Source organism: Alexandromys fortis, unplaced genomic scaffold (assembly GCF_014885135.2).
Source record: "Alexandromys fortis isolate MF-2015 unplaced genomic scaffold, M_Fortis_MF-2015_v1.1 scaffold_44, whole genome shotgun sequence".
NCBI lineage: Eukaryota > Metazoa > Chordata > Mammalia > Rodentia > Cricetidae > Alexandromys > Alexandromys fortis.
The window spans coordinates 3,541,486-3,559,680 of NW_026067921.1; the positions used below are offsets into that span (position 1 = coordinate 3,541,486).

The 18,195-nt window shown below is 49.4% G+C and overlaps 1 protein-coding gene across 2 annotated transcripts in view; it reads right to left on the bottom strand.

Annotated features, from left to right (window-relative positions):
* Window positions 1-769: 769 nt before the first annotated feature.
* The window catches only part of Myrip (myosin VIIA and Rab interacting protein), a 163,860-nt gene continuing 146,434 nt past the window's right edge, over window positions 770-18,195 (bottom strand). The window contains exons 12-17 of one of the 2 annotated variants that reach the window (XM_050141690.1): window positions 17,493-17,687; window positions 10,068-10,208; window positions 6,584-6,688; window positions 6,426-6,486; window positions 4,521-4,639; window positions 770-2,996 (exon numbers count right to left, since the gene is read on the bottom strand). In XM_050141690.1, coding sequence (XP_049997647.1) covers window positions 2,964-2,996; window positions 4,521-4,639; window positions 6,426-6,486; window positions 6,584-6,688; window positions 10,068-10,208; window positions 17,493-17,687 — 654 coding nt within the window. In that variant the 3' untranslated portion in view covers window positions 770-2,963. Of the gene's footprint in view, window positions 2,997-4,520; window positions 4,640-6,425; window positions 6,487-6,583; window positions 6,689-10,046; window positions 10,209-17,492; window positions 17,688-18,195 lie in introns of both variants that reach the window. The other variant, XM_050141689.1, reaches the window with a different exon arrangement.

Genomic DNA, 18,195 nt, shown 5'->3' on the forward strand with positions numbered 1-18,195 from the left:
CACCATGTCTGCCTGCATGCCACCATGTTGATAATGGACTGCACCTCTGAAACTGCAAACCAACCGAATTAAATGTTTTCCTTTGAAAGAGTCTCTGTGGTCATGGTGTCTCTTCACGGCCATAGAAACCCTAACTAAGACAGCGGGGGGAGTAACTATCCATAGTGTCTACTGAGGCAGGCAAGGGACCCTCTACTGACATATGGGTTCACCTCCAGGGTCTAACCAACTCGGGGTTCTTATCCTCAGCACCGAAAAGTCTGGCCTGGACTGTTCCCTGCTGCAGGTGTCACCGTGTGCCCTACATGACGCTTGAGAAGTGTCCCTGCTTCATACAAGTAGCAGAACCATCTGGTTTCCTTAGTCAGTGCTCATGTGGGCTGGGGAGGTGGGTGTATCAGCAAGGTACTTGTGCAGGATTGAGGGTCTGAGTTCAGATTCCCCACACCCAAGTAAGAAAAGCAAAAAGCCAGTGTTCAGGTGCACATATGTAACATGCAAGCGCACACCTGTAATGTGCGGGCACACACCTGTAATGTGCGGGCGCACACCTGTAATGTGCGGGCGCACACCTGTAATGTGCGGGCGCACACCTGTAATCCCAGCACTGAGAAACTGATTTGTTTCAGCTTGGGAGAGAGAACCAACTTGGTCAGACAGCAGTGTAAACTAGAAGGCAGGCAGAGTCACTGCCTCCTAGACTCTTCTAAACAAAATAAACAAATAAATGAAAGAAATCACACATGCAGACAAGTTTCATTAGGTGACTTTTACTGCTCGGTCGTGGTCGTTTCTTTTGACAGTGATTCTTGGCCGAGTGTGTGAGACACGAAGGCATAACCCCGAGAAGCCATCAGAGATAGTATCCTTTCTGTCCTCATTTTCTTAAACCATCAAAATATTTCATTTATAAAAATTAATCTAAATATAAATATTGACACTAAAGATCAAAATCACTGGATGACAAAATAATTTTCTGGAACTATAGCATGTTTATGGTTTAAATAGTAAATTAAATAAATCTTTGTACTTATTTGGCACAAGGAAACCTTTATAAAAGTACAGATGCCATAGAACAGGCTTTTTCTTCATTATTATTATTATTTTTTTTTGCAAGGCTTACAGAGTACACACTTTTTTTTTTCCCCAAAAGAAAACTGAGTATCTTAACACTGTTAGAACAAAGGCAGCCTCGTGCCTCCTAAGGAAACGTCCTGTTTGGAAACCAGATCTTTCTGTTGTATTTCTCAATTTTGTTTCAGTGTGAACCACACCCACAGGATAGAATGCCACAGGTTACCATGTCCATGGAGCCCTTTCTCTGGCGTGACACACACAGCCCCAGGAGCATTCTGGAAACGGGAGACCCCCCAGCAGCAATGGCACACACAGCCCCAGGAGCATTCTGGAAACGGGAGACCCCCCCAGCAGCAATGGCACACACAGCCCCAGGAGCATTCTGGAAACGGGAGACCCCCCAGCAGCAATGGCACACACAGCCCCAGGAGCGTTCTGGAAACGGGAGACCCCCCAGCAGCAATGGCACACACAGTGCAAGGGCACTTAAGTCAAGCCTGGGGATGCACAGGACAACATGGAGGTGAAAACAGAGCTGGGCTTTTGGGGGTGGGGGCATTCCAGTTAGACCAGCTCACATATATAGCTTCAGCAAGTTCAATGGTCTGACCTTTGGTTGTGGATTCTGGAAAAACCACATGCCTACCAGAAAGGGACATTAGACTAAATTGAGAACACCATGTCCTCCAGAGCCAGCACCTAATGGTCACCCATCGCCTTGCTCACTGCTTAGCATCCCTCCTTTGCCCCTCCCCCTACTCCATGATTCAGAATATCCCGGAAGCCAACATTAAAAACAGGGCGCAAGCAGCGAGTGAGCCCAGCGGAGTGTAAGTTCCGTCTGTGTGCACAAATACATGTTAGGTACCCGTGCATCTAGGCCAGCCTCTCCCCTGAAACTGCAGCCTGCATCACCTCTTGCAACCCTCGCAGTTGGCACTAACTTTTCTCTAAGGCGATTTCCTAACCACCTTCCTTGTTGCTCCTGAAGCTGAATCTCGCTGAACTCAGTGCCGGAATGCACACTGGAGAATGGGACACTTTTCTTACGTGGTTCTGATTTGCAACAGTTCATTTACCCAAATCTCATTTCCATGTGACCAAGCCGTGCCGCACTGACTCCCAACAGTGTCCTGAAAGGTAGACTAATAATGACGTTCCTTAGGCCCCTCCCCCTGAGTAAATCCATGCAAGAACCCCAAATTCAAAAGGAGACATGGTTCCAAAGACACAAAGGTATGGCCTGGGTGGATCTGAGCTTTTCATTTTGTGGATGCTGGTTACCAAGCAATGGGAAGGACAGGGATGGAGGTGGGGGTGGGGGGTGGGGCTTAGCTGGAGGTGGCTGAGCATTCCCCAATGAGATTGTTTCTAGTGCCCCCTGCTCTTAGCATCTGTTAGGGGATGATAAGCAAGAGTAATCATGGGTAATAGCCCCTTCCTCCCTTCCTTCCCCGAATCTCCTCCTCTCCAAAAGTTTTCCACTGGATGAACTGTTGATGGGGATGAAGAGATTAAAACACACACAGGGATGGTGAAGACAACACACAGGAGCAAAGTAGGCAGACACAATGCATCTCTTGAACACAGAGCTCTGCTATTGGAAGCCAGCGTCTGGATATTCGGGTCTCAGATTCCCCTGGGAGCCTAAGGCAGAGAGTGGGCGAGACCTCAGTGTTGCAGACTGAGACGGCCTTCTGGGTGAGGTATCAAGACAGCCCTGTGCAGTAGTGCACCGTGCACCCTGTGCACCCTGTGCAGTAGCGCACTGCGCCCCCCCAGGCCCTCGCCTCAGTGGAAATCTACACAGTACTCGATGGCTGTTGGGTCAAGGCACTGTCGTGTACGGCCGGAGGCAGTGGGTCACTGGCTGTGGAGTTCCGTGGTTAGTACATCACAGCCGACTCCAGAACAGGCTCCTGAATGAAGCAAGATGGACACACCGTCACCAGCTGTCTGGCACCATGGTCACGGGGGATGGCTGGACACTTTCTTCCTCCCAGGGTTTGCTGAGGGGCTGTTTGCAAACTGACTCTTAGGAAGCTGACTTTCTGTTACGGACTTAGGTATTTCCTGTGATGCACAGTTGGATAGTTAAGCATCTTAACCAACACCCAATGCTCACGTTACTCAGTTCTCCAATTGGAGAGGTGACAAGGGAACTCTTAACTCACCAACCGTAACCCACCACCAAGACAGGCTCCAAACTCGCCTATTTCAGCCAAATAAAAATATGAAAACACCCTCCTCCCGCTGTCTCTGAGCTTGTTTTCTCTCTCTCTCTCTCTCTCTCTCTCTCTCTCTCTCTCTCTCTCTCTCTCTCTCTCTCCTGTGTAGCCCAGGCAGGTGCTGAGTTTGCAGCAATCCTCTCTATCCAGCCTCCTTATGTTGAGATTGTATCTGCAAGCCACCATAACCCAGCCACAAGTCTTGTTTAACACACACGCACATACACACACACACACACACACACACACACACACACACACTGTAATGTAAGACTGGACTGTAGGCAAACTTGTAAAGTGTTTTCTTAGTTAGAATTGATGGGGGGCCCAGCCCATTGTGGGTAGTACTATGCCCTGGGCTGGTGGTCCTGGGTTTCATAAGAAAGCAGGCTGAGCGCCAAGAAGCAGCACTCCATTCATGGGCTCTGCATCAGTTCCTGCCCCCAGGTTCCTGCCCCCAGGTTCCTGCCTCCAGGTTCCTGCCTTTGTTTCCCTCATGGACTGTGACTTAAAATATGTGAACCACATAGACCCTTTTCTCCCAGGTTGCTTTAGGTCATGGTGTTTCATCACAGCAATAATAGACCTCAGACACTCCATGTGCCATGTTTCTCAGCCACAGTGCCTTGCTGTGTAACTGTGACTCACCAGAACCTCATCATGAAGCCCTGACTAGCTCCAAACTTGTAGCAATCCTCCTGCCGTAGCCTCCCTAATGATGCGATTACAGACATGAGCCACCCTGCCTAGCTGCAAATGTTTTTCTAGCAAATACTCCCTTAGCCCTTCCTGTGTGATCCCCAGAGTCTGTGACATTATCCTCTGTCCTGTCCTTTGTCACATTTGGGGGCAGCTGCTGATTCTACTTAGGAAAAGGCATTTGTGGCTAGCAGAAATTTCAGGTGTAAAACCCCTTACACAGCCAGCAGACCCGGCACACTTTCACGCCTCTCCCATGTAGCTGGTTCCTGAGAGGAGCTAGACAGACAACCGAGATGACAGACTCAGGCTAAAGAGGCCAGCAGTGCCAGACAGGGTGGCACTCACCTCCCCCAAATCTAAAACAGGCCAGGAGACCAGACAGAAAGGCTGCCTCTCGGAGCTCTGCTGGGGGCAACTGTGGAAGGAAGGGATGAGGGGACCATTGTGTGACCTGACGGATACAGGAAAGGAGGAACCATCACATGGCACGACGGGGCCGGAGATGATATTTACCACCAAGTCCTTGGGGTCGCCTTCCCTTTCTGAGGGCCTGCTTGTGGAGGAGCCTTGTAGAAGGAAGTTGCGGTTAAATGTTTTAATGGGGGTCACAGAAGATGCTTCAATTTTTTCAGCTAAAAAGGAAACAAATCATGAGAATTAGGAGCAGGGAGATGGCTCGGTGTGGGAGAGCTGGCTTCATTTCCCCAAGGAGTAGCTCATCACTAGTTAAAGCACCCTGACACTCTGCCCTCACCCTCGCACTTCCTGGAGTCTCCTCACAAACATCCTCCCATGCGTCCGTGTACCAGGGTTTGCTTCTGGGGGGCCCAAGTCAATACAGGTAAGAACGCTGAAGAGATGGCCCAGTCAGCACGGCTCACCGTGCCTGAGTTTGGATCCCAGCACCCACGTAAAATAGCTTGTGACCCAGGTACTGCAGGAGGCAGAGGCAGGGGCACTGCTGGGGGTTACTGGTCACCAGCTTAGCTCCACACACTCATTTACATGCAAGCTCACACATGCTCACACTAAACAGATCTCAAATTCACATATGTGCACACACAAGACACACATGTACCCTCACGCTCAAACACTGTTACTTATGCGTACACACATTCAAACACACAAACGTGAACAGTGAACATACATTCAGATGCCCACTCACAAACACAGCCACATCCCCAAACTCAAATTCACACACGCTCATAAACACACTCTTAAACACATGCACACACTCAAAACACCCAGAAATGCATTCACACTGACATACTTTCTCAGCCCTCCTACTCAAACTGGCAGGGACTCCACCATTAACACATTCACATGGTACTCCTGTACACACACCAACACATTCACACTTATGCACACACTGTTGCACACCAAGTCCATCCCCACACACATATACACCCGACTCACACCCAGATATCTCCACACTCAAGTGGCCAACGCTAACACACTCTACTCTCTTATACAGTTACTCATACAACTCACGCTCACAAATACACACTCAGAAAAATAAGCACACAGTAAGTCTCTCACATACTAACACACTCCTTCACCCTCACACATATACACATTCAGAATGCATGCATGCATACACCCACACATGCCAACACTCTCGTCTGTACATGTGTACCTGTATCCCCAGCAGGCTACACACACGCTTCATACCCACTCACACCCCATACACCACTTTCACAATACACTAAGACAATCACACACTCATACCCCTATACACACACATACAAAAATCACAGTCACACTCACATGTTCACACTTTCACCCATACTAAGATAATCACACACAGGCACACAATCACACACATTCTCTCTCCATACGCACACTTCCACACACTCGTACTCCCATACAAAGACACACATGTGCTCACACACTTCATATACTCTCCCAGGGACACAACAACACACATACATTTAACTCATCTATAACCTCACACTCGTGTACATACCCACACTCAGCTGCACACTGAGCCCCACACCCTCACGTGTACATCCACATTCAGCCACAGACCTTCACATTCATACACGCGTGCACACACACACTCACACATATCACCCTCACACATACTCACAAACACACGCTCACCTCCTCATACTCTCGGACACACATGGTTGCTCACATGGGCACACTGACACACACCATCACTCTCACACCCACTTATGCTCACTTATACACACCCATCCTCATGCACAGCTATCACACACTCACAAGCAAGGCAGATTAGAAGACTCCTTGGGGAGAGGGCACACTGGGTCTGGTCCTCACACTTCCTCACACACGGAAGGCTCTGAGCTCTTCCAGGGACTCAAGCGTGTTTTTTATATTTATGGTTGTGAGCCCAGCCTTTAACGGCTGAGCCATCTTTCCAGCCCTCAAGCGTGTTTTTTAAGTGCAACGTACGTTTCACAGGCGGAGCGGGAAGTTTCCTCCTCTGCTGCCTCGATGTGTCTATAGTTTGTACCTACAAACAAGCGCAGCCTTCAGTAAAGCGCCACAGAGACGGCATCCAGAATGCTCCAGACCATGCAACCTAACTGGGGAGGGAAGGACAGACGCACCTGGCTCCTTTGCTTCTGATCCCGGCGTCTAGTGAGACGCACGCAGGGTGCTATGTTCAAGCCAGCGATGGTCAGGGCTGAAATCCGGCTCTCGATGTCAGAAATCTTCACGCAGCGGGAAGATACACAAAGGAAGAAAGACTCCTGGTTAAGGCCTTATGAACTCACAAAGAATGAGCCTTCTTTGATAGAAGCTCACTCACACATTCAATTTTGTTTTTCTTTTTGAGAAAAAGTCTCCCGCATCCCAGGCTAGCCTGGAACTTTCTATGTAGTTGAGGATGACCTCCTGCCTCCACCTTCTTCCTAAGTGCTGGAAGGACAGGCGTGGGCCACAACACCTGGCCTTTTCAGTCATTCAGCGTCTACCAATCATTTGATCTATCCAGAGCTGTAAGGAGAAGATGAAACACAGGAAATGTATAAATTCAAGTTTCCAGTTCTACAGCTCTGGAGCATGTCAATAGCCCATTGGAGTAGGCACAGGGAGAAATAGAAGGCCTGAAGCACCGTGGGAATGCTGGCCTGGAACCACCTACGTCTCAGGGACCAGGGCATCCTCTAGGGCTAGGATAAGGGTTGAACTTGTTCTGCAGAGGTACTGGAAACTTGGTCCTCAGGGAGGCCTGCCCAGGTAATTAAAAACTTGAAAAAGTGAGACCTACATGGTGTAGCAGTGGCGTGAGTGTTTTGGGAGTAACTAGCTGCTTTCTGATTAGACTTAAGGCCTGCTCCACGGGATGGAACTCAGGCCTAGTTCTGTAAGCCCGGCCAAATACCCGTGGCTAGGGAGGTCATGGGCCCCAGGGCAGAACTCAGTATTATTTTGCTAAATGGACGTGGCTCCAAACTGACTTCTAAATACTCATCCTTACAGCATAGTTTAATGCAGCTTCCATACCCCATTGAAGAGGCTTCTCTGCACTGTCAGTGGCTAATAGGCTGACCACACCCTCGCTCAGGACACCGCCCACACCCTCGCTCAGGACACCGCCCACACCCTCGCTCAGGACACCGCCCACACCCTCGCTCAGGACACCGCCCACACCCTCCTCAGGACACCGCCCACACCCTCCTCAGGACACCACCCACACCCTCGCTCAGGGACACCACCCACACCCTCGCTCAGGACACCGCCCACACTCTCGCTCAGGACACCGCCCACACCCTCGCTCAGGGACATTGGGAAGAGGGGGTGGAAAGAGTTTTAGAGAGATCTCCGGCTTGCTTGTTTTCTCTCACTGACTTGGAAGGCAGCTATGCTCACCACTGTACCACCAACGCCCGCTTCTCTCACTGACTTGGAACAAGACAATTTAGCCAGCAAGCCCCAGGGATCTGCCTGTCTCTACCGCCTTTGAGGTAGTGGGATTACAAGAACATACCACCATGCAGGGCATTTCCTTCATATTTTTTAAAATGTGGGATCTGGGGATGGGAACCGGGCTCTCATGTTTGCCGGGCAAGTACTTTACCAATAGTGCTGTGCCATCTCCTCAGACCTGGCCGGGATGTAGTGTTAAGATGTAAGGACAAAACCAGGTGGTGCTGGTGACGCCTTAATTCTAGCACTTGGGAGGCAGAGGCAGGCAGATCTCTGAGTTCAAGGCCAGCCTGGCCTACAGAGTTTCAGGACAGCCAGGGCTGCACAGAGAAACCCTGTCTCGATAAACAAAACAAAACAAACAATACAGCAGCGATGCCAGGGACTTGTGTTGAACTCCTGCTGCTTCTCTCCTCTTAAAAATTATTTATTTATCTATTTATAAAGAGTACATGGGACACACACGCCACGGCACTTGTGTAAGTCAGAGGACAGCCTGGTGGAATTGTGGGTTCTGTGGGTTTCTAGGCTTGTGTGTTTAGTGCCCTTCTCTGCTGAGCCATGCTGCTGCTTCTTAGTCTAGAGAAACATATTGACCTCCCACCTTTTTCTTTACTTATGTATCTTGAGCCAGCATCTTACGTAGCCCAGGCTAGTCCTGAATTTTCTCTGAAAAAAAGGATGACTTTGAACTCCCAATCTCGATCCTCCTCGATGCTGGCGTTACCACCTTGTCTAGTTGTGCCTCCTACAGTACAGTTTATGGGCCGTGGACTGATCGTGGGCCCTTTATAGAGGAAATAAAATGGTATGGATTTCTGAGAGAGTGAGCACAGATCCCAGTTACAGTCAGTGGGCTAGCCTATGACCAGCTCTGACCCATGAGGGACAAGGACACATTCACAAAAGCTGCTAAGAAGCATTTTCAGAATGCAGGGGACGAGCGCTCAGTGGAGACGGCTGTGTCTAAAATGCAGTCCTCAGCCACGGCCTGGGGAGTGTGCACCACCTGTTCATTCCTTTATGTAGCCCCTCAAAAAGATTTCCTCGTTCACATATACATATGTACGAACTTTGTGTGGGTCTGTGTACACGTGCACAGGTGCCCACAAAGTTTAGAAGAGGGAACCAAATCCCCTGGAGCTGGCGTTCCAGGCAGTTGTGAGCATCTGACGTGGGTACTGGGACCAGAACTCAGGTCCTCTGCAAGAGCAGCAGTGTTCTTAGCTGCCAAACCTTCTCTCTAGCTCCGCCTCCATTTCTGTTAGGTCAGGAGTCACTTCCTGTAGGCCAGACAGTTGTGACCTGGCTCTCATGTGACTGAGTCCCTGCTGGGGAACCATCAGGGAGCAGCCCACAGTAGGAGAGGGGTGGCCTTGGGAGGAAATGGGAGGAGAGCAGCAGACAGTGTGCATGTGTGTGTGTGTGTGCGCGCGCGCGCAAGTTTGTTCACTCACACACATGCACACATGCACACATTGTGGATGCCAGGGGTGGACATTGCTCTCCACCTTAGATTTTCAGAGAGTATCTCACTGAGCATAGAGCTTGTGGATCTGGCTAGATTGGCAGGCCAGCAAACCTCAAGGATGCTCACACCTCTGTCTCCCCAGCACTGGGATTACAGGTACCTGTCACCTTGCCTGGCTTTCTGTGTGGGGGTTGAGATCGTGAGCCCTCAGGTTTTTGTGGCAAGCACTTTCTGGGTGAACCATCTCCTCAGCCATCAGCATATAAAAGGGAAATCTAAGATCGATAATATAGATTGAGGCTCTGCTACCGGAGGAAGGAGAAACCTTTTCTATTTTAGGAAAAGGGTGGGGGGCTGCAGAGGTGGAGCATTGACTAAGAGCACTTGCTGCTCCTGCAGAGGACCTGGGCTTTGCTTCCCAGCACCCACATGGTGGTTCACAGTCACCCATAATTGCAGTTCCCAGGGATCCAATGACTTCTCCTGACCAAGCATGCACATGGCGCACACACATACATGCAGGAAAAATACACACAAAGTTAAAGACAGAAAAGGTTTGCTAGAGTCCTTTGCTATAAGCAGATGCCTCTATGCTCGCCAGCAGGAGCTGATGGCAGGCATCATGACTCTGAAATGTGTCTACGAGGTGGGAGCGAGGAGGGGCTCACCTGGAGCTCAGCATGGTGTACCTGTGCAGCAGCTGCAGCCACCTGGTCCTCCAGATCCGCCAGCTCCATCTCACCCGTGCTGCTGTGGATGCAGCGGGCAGCATCCTCCAGCTCGCTCAGCTGTCCCTCCAGCCCATACACAGTGCCCGCTGCCAGGTACACCTGCAGAGACAGCGTAGTTCTGAGCCCAGAGGACTGGGGGTGGCCGGGCTCTTCAAGGGGACATCAGTCAGCAAGGGACCAGAGAAAACTGGGCTCAGTACTGGGGGAGGGAGAGATGGGATCTCCCCCGTATCGATGCTCTTCACCCTTAGGTGAGGGCAGGAAGCCTTTGACATCTCCCCTCTCCTCCGAGGGAAAGTTGGTTTAGAAAATGGAACAGCAATCTCAGTGCCAGCAGTGTGAACTATGAATCTGTCCAGGGACTTACATCAGGGAATATCAAGTGGAAATAAACTCAGTATGGGAACATTTTGGAATTATTTACGTGAAACGACCTGTGTTAAGCACGGCAACAGACAAACATGACTGGAAATTGGCGGTGTTGGTGACAATGATGATGTGCCCAGGATCACTCATTTTACGAGGAACAAGAGGAAGGCATGATGGTGGAAACTATCAACCACTCACATCTAATTAGGATGTGGCTACCTGAGACCCAGTAGAAATCCAGGTACACCGCTCTCTCTCTCTCTTTGCGGCGCCTGCTGGACCTATCAGATTTCCAACCTCCCACTCTTGTAGCGTGAGTTTCCCTTTTTCAACTACTAAAATATAACTGTTGTTCTTGATCTAGTCTGGTTACTTATCGTACCGACCTAACTCGTCAACAAAGGCACACCTTCACCCAAGGGCTTATCTATCCCCAAACTGCAATTTATCTTTTCGACTCCATTTTCTGCTAATGTTATGTTTTAAAAAGCTGTTTTTATCACAGCCAAGACAAAGCAATAGGAAATAGATCTGAACCCTCAGTCTGGTTGGAGTGGCCATGTTTTTACTTTGTGTTTTCTGAAAATCTGCTTTCCGGGCACTGGGGGGAGGGGCGCAGAGGTTTGCCACTGAGCACAGTTGAATCAGAACTTACCACCGAAGAGATGGGGCTTGAGGGGCTGGAGGAGGGCCATGGTAGTGGTGATGTGTTTACCGGGCCAGGAACTAAGGCAAGAGATTCATGACTTATTTTTTAAAATTCCATTTATTTGTTTGTGGGTTTGGGTATGTGTTAGATGGATGGTGTGTGTGTGTGTGTGTGTGTGTGTGTGCGCGCGCGTGCCAGAGGACAGCCTGCAGGAGTCAGTTCTCTCCTTCCACCACGTGAGTCCTAGGGATTGAACTCAGGTCATCAGACTTGGTGGCCTCTTCACCCACTGAGTCATCTTGCTGGACCATGACTTAACTCTTTGAATGTCCAGGTGACTCTAAAGATGGATACCATTATAAGCACCATGCTAAATATGGGAATGTTTCATGTCTTCCCTGGTCTCACAGCTGGGATGAGGAGGAGCCTAGATGTGAACTGGGGAAGGCTGGTGCAGTTCCTATGCCTTTCCTGTCTCTGCTCTGTGGTGTTGTGAATCTTAATCTCTGTTGGGATATTATCAAGTCCCACACTTCAGCACTCGGATCCGGACCTCTGGCTGTCATACATGGGTTGGGCAGTGGCTCAGTTCTAGGTTCGCTATAACAGAAGTCAGCATGCCCCTCCACAAAGGGTTTTCTACCTTGTTAAAATGCAGCCCTCTTGAAAGCTACCTGAACCACCTGCTTAGAGAAGTCCCACACTGGGAGAGAACAGTGGCTACTTTATCTGTGTCCTCTTCAAACTGGTCACTGATACCTGTGACATACCTTCCCCTGCAGGCTGCTATTTAGTGAGTCTTCCTCAGAAAGCTTCAGGAGGTGGGAACAGGTGCTCATCAAGGATGGGCTCTGATCAAATTCCCAGGAGAAAGAACACTATGTAGATTTCTTTATTGCAAGATTCTGGGAATAGTGTGCATATGAGTGTGTAAGTGTGTGTATGTGTGTGTGTGCGTGAGAGAGAGAGAGAGAGAGAGAGAATGTTTGTGTGTGTGTGTGTGTGTACATGTGTGTTTCTGTGTTTCACGGGGAGGTCAGAGAACAATCTTGCTGTCATTCCTGTTTCCTTCTTGGTTTTTGGGACAGTGGCACTCACTGGCTGGACTGGCTGGCCAGTAAATCCCAGACACATTTGCTTCTGCCTGCCCAGTACTGGGGATTGAACTCAGGTCCTGATGTTTGTAAGGCAAGCACTTACGATGGGCCAGCCTACTCCATTTTAAGATTAGAAGCCATCTTGTTACAAGGTCAAAATAAGTTCATTTCTGTTTTCTCTCCCGACCCATCTTCTGGAATGTAACATGCTGTACACTCCGTGGAATCCGACTCACTCCTTGACTATATCCTGACCTTCACTCTAATATGATAAGCTTTGTCAAGTAATATTGAGGTGTTCAGCCAAGTTCCTACATCCAAAATTCCTCTGAAAAATCCCCCAACCTTGGGAACCCCCCAGGCTTGCAGTTTGTGGCTATAAAAACCCCACTCCTTCTATGTTTGGGGCTGACAGATTAAATGCTAAAATTAGGGGGAGGCAGTCACCAGACCGGCTTTATTGTACATATATAATAAGGCTTGATATAAATTTAGTTAATTTGGGTGGTGGTCTTTACTATCAGTACATGGGATGAACACTTACCCCACTGAGCTATCGCCTAGACCTACCATCGCCCCAGCCCCACCGTCACCCCAATATCACCCCAGCCCCACGGTCGCCCTATCCCCACCATTGCCCCGGGTCCACCATTGCCCAAGCCTCACTTCTAGGGGTCCCTTATGTATGAATCTCAATTTTCACAGAAAGAACAGAATGCCCAAATGCATTGGTACCCCATAGCACCTTGTTGGGCTCGGCTTCCATAAAATATACCTCAGAGGACCAGTAGATGGCAGTATGTTTTTTCTTGCTCATGAAGGGCAGATAGTTACCTAAGTAACCACAGCCACTGCCATGAGTTTGGGGGCCACTTCCTCTCTAGAGCTTTGGAGTAGCAAGAGAATGGGCGGGACCGATGTCCTCTGCTCTGTCCTGCATTCAGTGACAGAGTTGGGCATCCCTAGAGTTCCAGCTGCACTGCTGTAAAGTACATGGACAAGAAGAACTGAGACTAAAAGGAAATTGGGATAGATACGTGTGTGTGTGTGTGTGTGTGTGTGTGTGTGTGTATGTGTCTGTGTGCATGTGTGTCTGTGTGTGTGTGTGTGCTGGAATCATAGGTTAGCACAAGTTGCCACTGTCTCACAGAAAAGCAGATGAGCCAGGTCCTCAGACGGGAGTGGGAGGGGACAGAGCTGACTCAGCTATTCCACATACTCCCTGGGTAAAATCATGAGGTGGCTCACCCTATTGCTCCCACAACAGGACCAATGGCTGTGCTAGCTGCTCCCTGCTGATCCTTTTGGGTCCATGTCTAGCCTTCATTTCTCTGATCTTTCCTGTTTGATGACTTTACATCATGGCTAGGTTTTATTTTTTTAAGATTTATTTTTATTTTATGTGTATACATGTTTGGCCTGCATACACGTTAAGTGCTCCACGTGTGTGCACAGTGCTCTGGGAGGACAGAAGAGGGAGTCAGGTTCCTTGGAACTGAGGTTACAGGCAGCTGTGAACAGAACCTGGGTCCTCTGGAAGAGCCGCCAGTGCTCTTAACTACTGAGCCCTCTGTTCTGGGGCCTGGTGGCCAGTTTTAATTGCTAACTTGATACAATCTAGGCTCACTTGAGCACTAAATCTCAGTGAAGAATTTTCCAGACTGGTGGGATGACTTGCCCACTGTGGTGGCACCACCCCCTAGGCAGGGATCCTGGATTGCACAAGAGTTGAGAGAGTGATGGATGCCTTCATTTGTCCTTCCCTACTCTTGACTGTGGGTGCAATGTGACGCCTACTCTGAATTCTGCACCGTGACTTCCCCACAATGATGGGCTGTAAGCTGGGATCATGAGTGGAATAAGCCCTTTCTCCCGTAAGTCGCTCGTGCTGGGTGTCTTTTCATGCCGGCAGGCAATGAAATGAAGACATGGATCTCTGTGAGTCTCATGACCACGCCTCCCTGTCAAAGGCAAAGCACACCAACGTGTGTTGGAAGGCCACTCTTCCAGTTCCAGCGTCCACTGGTGAGGGCTCCAGCTCTCCTCAGCTCTGGTTGCACCGCCTAGCGGTGGTCCGGTTTCCTCCATTTCTATTCAGCCCTCCGGTACCCCTCAACTTTGCCCACATCTCAGATAACAGTCCTTTTCAAATCTCTCCCCTCCCAGCTGGAGCCCAGCAGACAAAGCTGGATGCTTCTCAGAGGGAGTTTCAAAGCCTAGAGACCCAGATTTTCTACCCCAGGTACGCAGCTGAGGAGAATGAGGGGAGCCCCAGAGTGGTCTAGACTTTAGGGGAGACATGAGCAGAACCTGCAGAGCTAATGCAGCAGGGGTCATGGGACTCTACATCTCCCTGGCTCTCCTCCAACAGGACGAGTAAACACACCATCGATGAAAGCAGGCAACTGGACACTGAGTGGTGGCTCTATTTTGTGGAGCCTAATTAGGTGCATCTCTAAGGGTGAATATTCAAAATGGAACGTTCTCTTTTATCTAAGAGTCCTGGGCACAATGGCAAAGGGAGGGGTGAGGAACAAAATGCACTTTTTTTGTAGTGCAGACCAACAAAAGCCACGGTTTAATAAACCAGCTGCAGTCAGGGGCAGAGCCAGCGCTGCCATCTCCTGCTGTGCAGCTGACCCCCATCCTGGGGACTGCAGGGCAGAGCCCCCTTCCCACCCGCCTGTGACCTGCTGGATTAGAGAGATGGGAGAAGATTCTTTCCCACTCTTACTTCACATCTTAGAGAACTCAGAGGAGCAAGGGAACCCTCTCTCCTGAAGAGAGCGGTGAAAAGCTGGAAGGGTGGAGTTGAGGGGGGCAGGCAGTTAATTCTGGGGAATGGCCAGAGCTGGGCTGAAGGAGGGAGCAGCTGGCTGCAGACCCAGCCTGGAAACCACACATATATCTACACTGGAGCATCTGACATCCTGCATTAGTGCATACACGGATGTGTCCTGAATTAAAAATACTAATGAGCCCTCCCCACCCAACAAAATAACAACTTAATCCATTCTGTGCCGTGAAGTTTTCAATACGGTTTTAGAAGAAAGAAAGGTGTGCTGTCTTTGTTCTAAATACAATGAGAGAAAACTGACTACTGTCAGTGTGTGCGGGCGTGCGTGCATGTGTACATGTACATGTATGTGCACGTGTGTATATGTATGTGTGTATATGTGTGTATGTATGTGTGCCTGAGTGTGTGTGTACATGCTCATTCAAGAAAGCAACCTGGGGTGTTACTTCTCAGGTACCATCTGCCTTGTATTCTGAAACAGGGTCTCTGGTCTGGAACCTACCCAGTGGGGCTTACTGACGAGCAAGCCCCAGGTGCCCGCCTGTCTCTGCCTCACCAGCACCGGTTACATCATGCACACGTCTGGTTCTCCTATGTGAATTCTGGGTATCGAACTCAGGTCTTCATGCTTGTGTAGTAGACATGCTACCCACAGGGATATCCCCATCCCAGAACTGAGGCTCTCTCACAGCTACCCCCATCCCAGAAGTGGAAGGTCTCTATCTGGATCCACTGGCCACTTTTTTGTTTGTGATCAGTTTTCCACGTACTCGTCTCAACAAAGATTCTTGGTGGCCCAAACCTTAGTGCGGGCTCAGCACCATCTTCCAGACTCACTTGTGAAGCTTCTAGACCAAGTGTTATCTAAAGAATCTTGCCCATCACTTTGGCCGGAACCCACCCCTGCTAGAAGATCACCCCTATCTCATTAGGGTTCTTACTTTCCACCTGTTCACAAATAATGCTTGCACCACCCTGGCCTGTCTTTGACAGGAATCTGGTAAGCTTTGCTTGATCACCCCTTAAGGTTTCTTTGGAAGTTTTCTATCTCCTCATCCCTGTTACAGATCATTTGTTTAACTATGCGAAGATGCGTTGCATTTGTTTGACTATGTAAAAATGTGTTGCTGCTTTTACCTTGTCTGCCTAAGGCACCTGATTGGTCTAATAAAAAGCTGAATGGCCAATAGTGAGAGAGGAGGTATAGGTGGGACTTCTGGAAAGGGAGGAAAAGTAGGAAGAAGAATTTAGGGGAGAAAGAAAAAGAGCCATCAGGGGCCAGCATACACAATGAAAGAAACATTAAAAGCCCCAAGGCAAAATGTATATGAAGAGAAACAGGTCAAATGAAGTTAAAGAGCTAATGAGGAAAGTCTAAGCTAAGACTGAGCATTCATAATCAATAATAGTAAGTCTCTGTGTCTTTATTTGGGAGTTGGTTGGTGGCTCCCTGCCCCAGGACACGACCCTGTTGCAGTGGTTCCTACCTATCATAATGTCCTAAAGAAAGCCTCACTCTACTTAACCACATACCATCAAATGTTCTTTTCTTTTTCCACTTCTGTGTCTCTGTGTGTGCACATGTTTGCACGTGTGTATGAATGCACATGTAGGTGGAAGTCCAAGGCTGATGTCAGCAATTGTCCCTCCATCATTCTTCTGCCTTGTTCACTGAGGCAGGGTCTCTTAACCAAACCCAGAATTTGTCAAGATAGCTAGCGGTGCTGGGCAGCTTACTCTGGGGACCCCCATCTCTGTCTTCTGAATTACAGGCTGGGATTATGTGTATGCTACTATGTCTACCTAGCATTTTTGTGGATTTCTGGAGGTCTAAACTCCTCACACTTGTGTGACAAACACTTTAGCCACTGAGCCAGCTGCCCAGCCTCTAATTCTTTTCTTTAGCTCCTCCCTATCCCCAAGGCCTCACTAGGCACTGACTCCCTTTGAAGACGCAGAAGGACGGAAGCATTGGCTGGCTGTAGAGAAGTCTGGGTCCGTCCTGGGTGCAGCTTCCTCCTGGGAGCTTTCTGCAGCACCAGGCTGAGGCTGCTCTGAGGTCAAAGTCGCGCTTAGCTTCTTGCCTCTTCCCTTCCCTACACTACCCCTGCACCATCTTCCCTGAGGAGAGGAGGTGACCTGGCCAAGGTCTATAGCCACACTGAACTAGTGTCTTACCAGGTCTCCTAACTCCTCACACAGAAGCCACCCTTGGGTCATGCTGCAGAGGCTATCTCCCTACTAAAGCCATTGCTCACAACACAAGGCACACACGGTTTCCTCTTCAGCTCTGCTCCCCACCGCTCTTTCTCATAGTTGCGTACTTGATTCCTGATTTCATCCTCGCTTCCGGGAAGTCCTGCCTCAGCCTTTTCCCAAGGATACACTAGGCACAGAGGTGATGGTTCACACCCTTGCACATCTGGGAGGAGCTACTATTCTCTCTCCTTCACATGTGCACACCCTCTTACGTTTTCTTCCAAGGAAGTCAGCTGCTTGTCCAGTCTCACTTGGTCTGTCCCCAGAGGAAACATCCCCATGTCTCTGTCAGTTGGGACTGGGGGGATCTCAGAGGGCCCTGCAGACTCCGCGATCAGCTCCTCAGTAGCGTTGATGACCTTCAGGACTTCTGTGGAGATGTTGCAGAGAGAAACAGCAGAACACTTCTGTTTGGTTCAATAACAGAAGGGGACAGAAGACAAGAACAGCACATTAACAAGGACACAGAACTCCTACTTTATCCTGGCACCCATCATGAGGTCAAGTCAGCGATAATACACATACACGCTCACATGTGTGCATATGTGCATGCACATGAATGCGCACACAGACACAGACACACACACACATACACACACACACACCTGCTGAAAGGGTAAGATGTTAAGGAACTGAGAAGACGTAGCTCAGTGGTTAAGAGTCCTGGTGGCTCTTACAGGGGGCCAGAGCTCAATGTCCAGCACCCACATGGTGGCTCACAACCATCTGTAAAATTTCAGGGGATCCAATGCCCTCTTCTGACATCTCTGGGCACAGGTGAAACATTCATACACATTAAATAGAATGAATCTAAAAAATTAAAAAACCCTACACAGCACCAGGGAGCATAGAGGAGCGCTGGCCTGACTTGGCTTTGATTTGGTCACTCATGGCAAAGACTCCGGGGTGACAGGG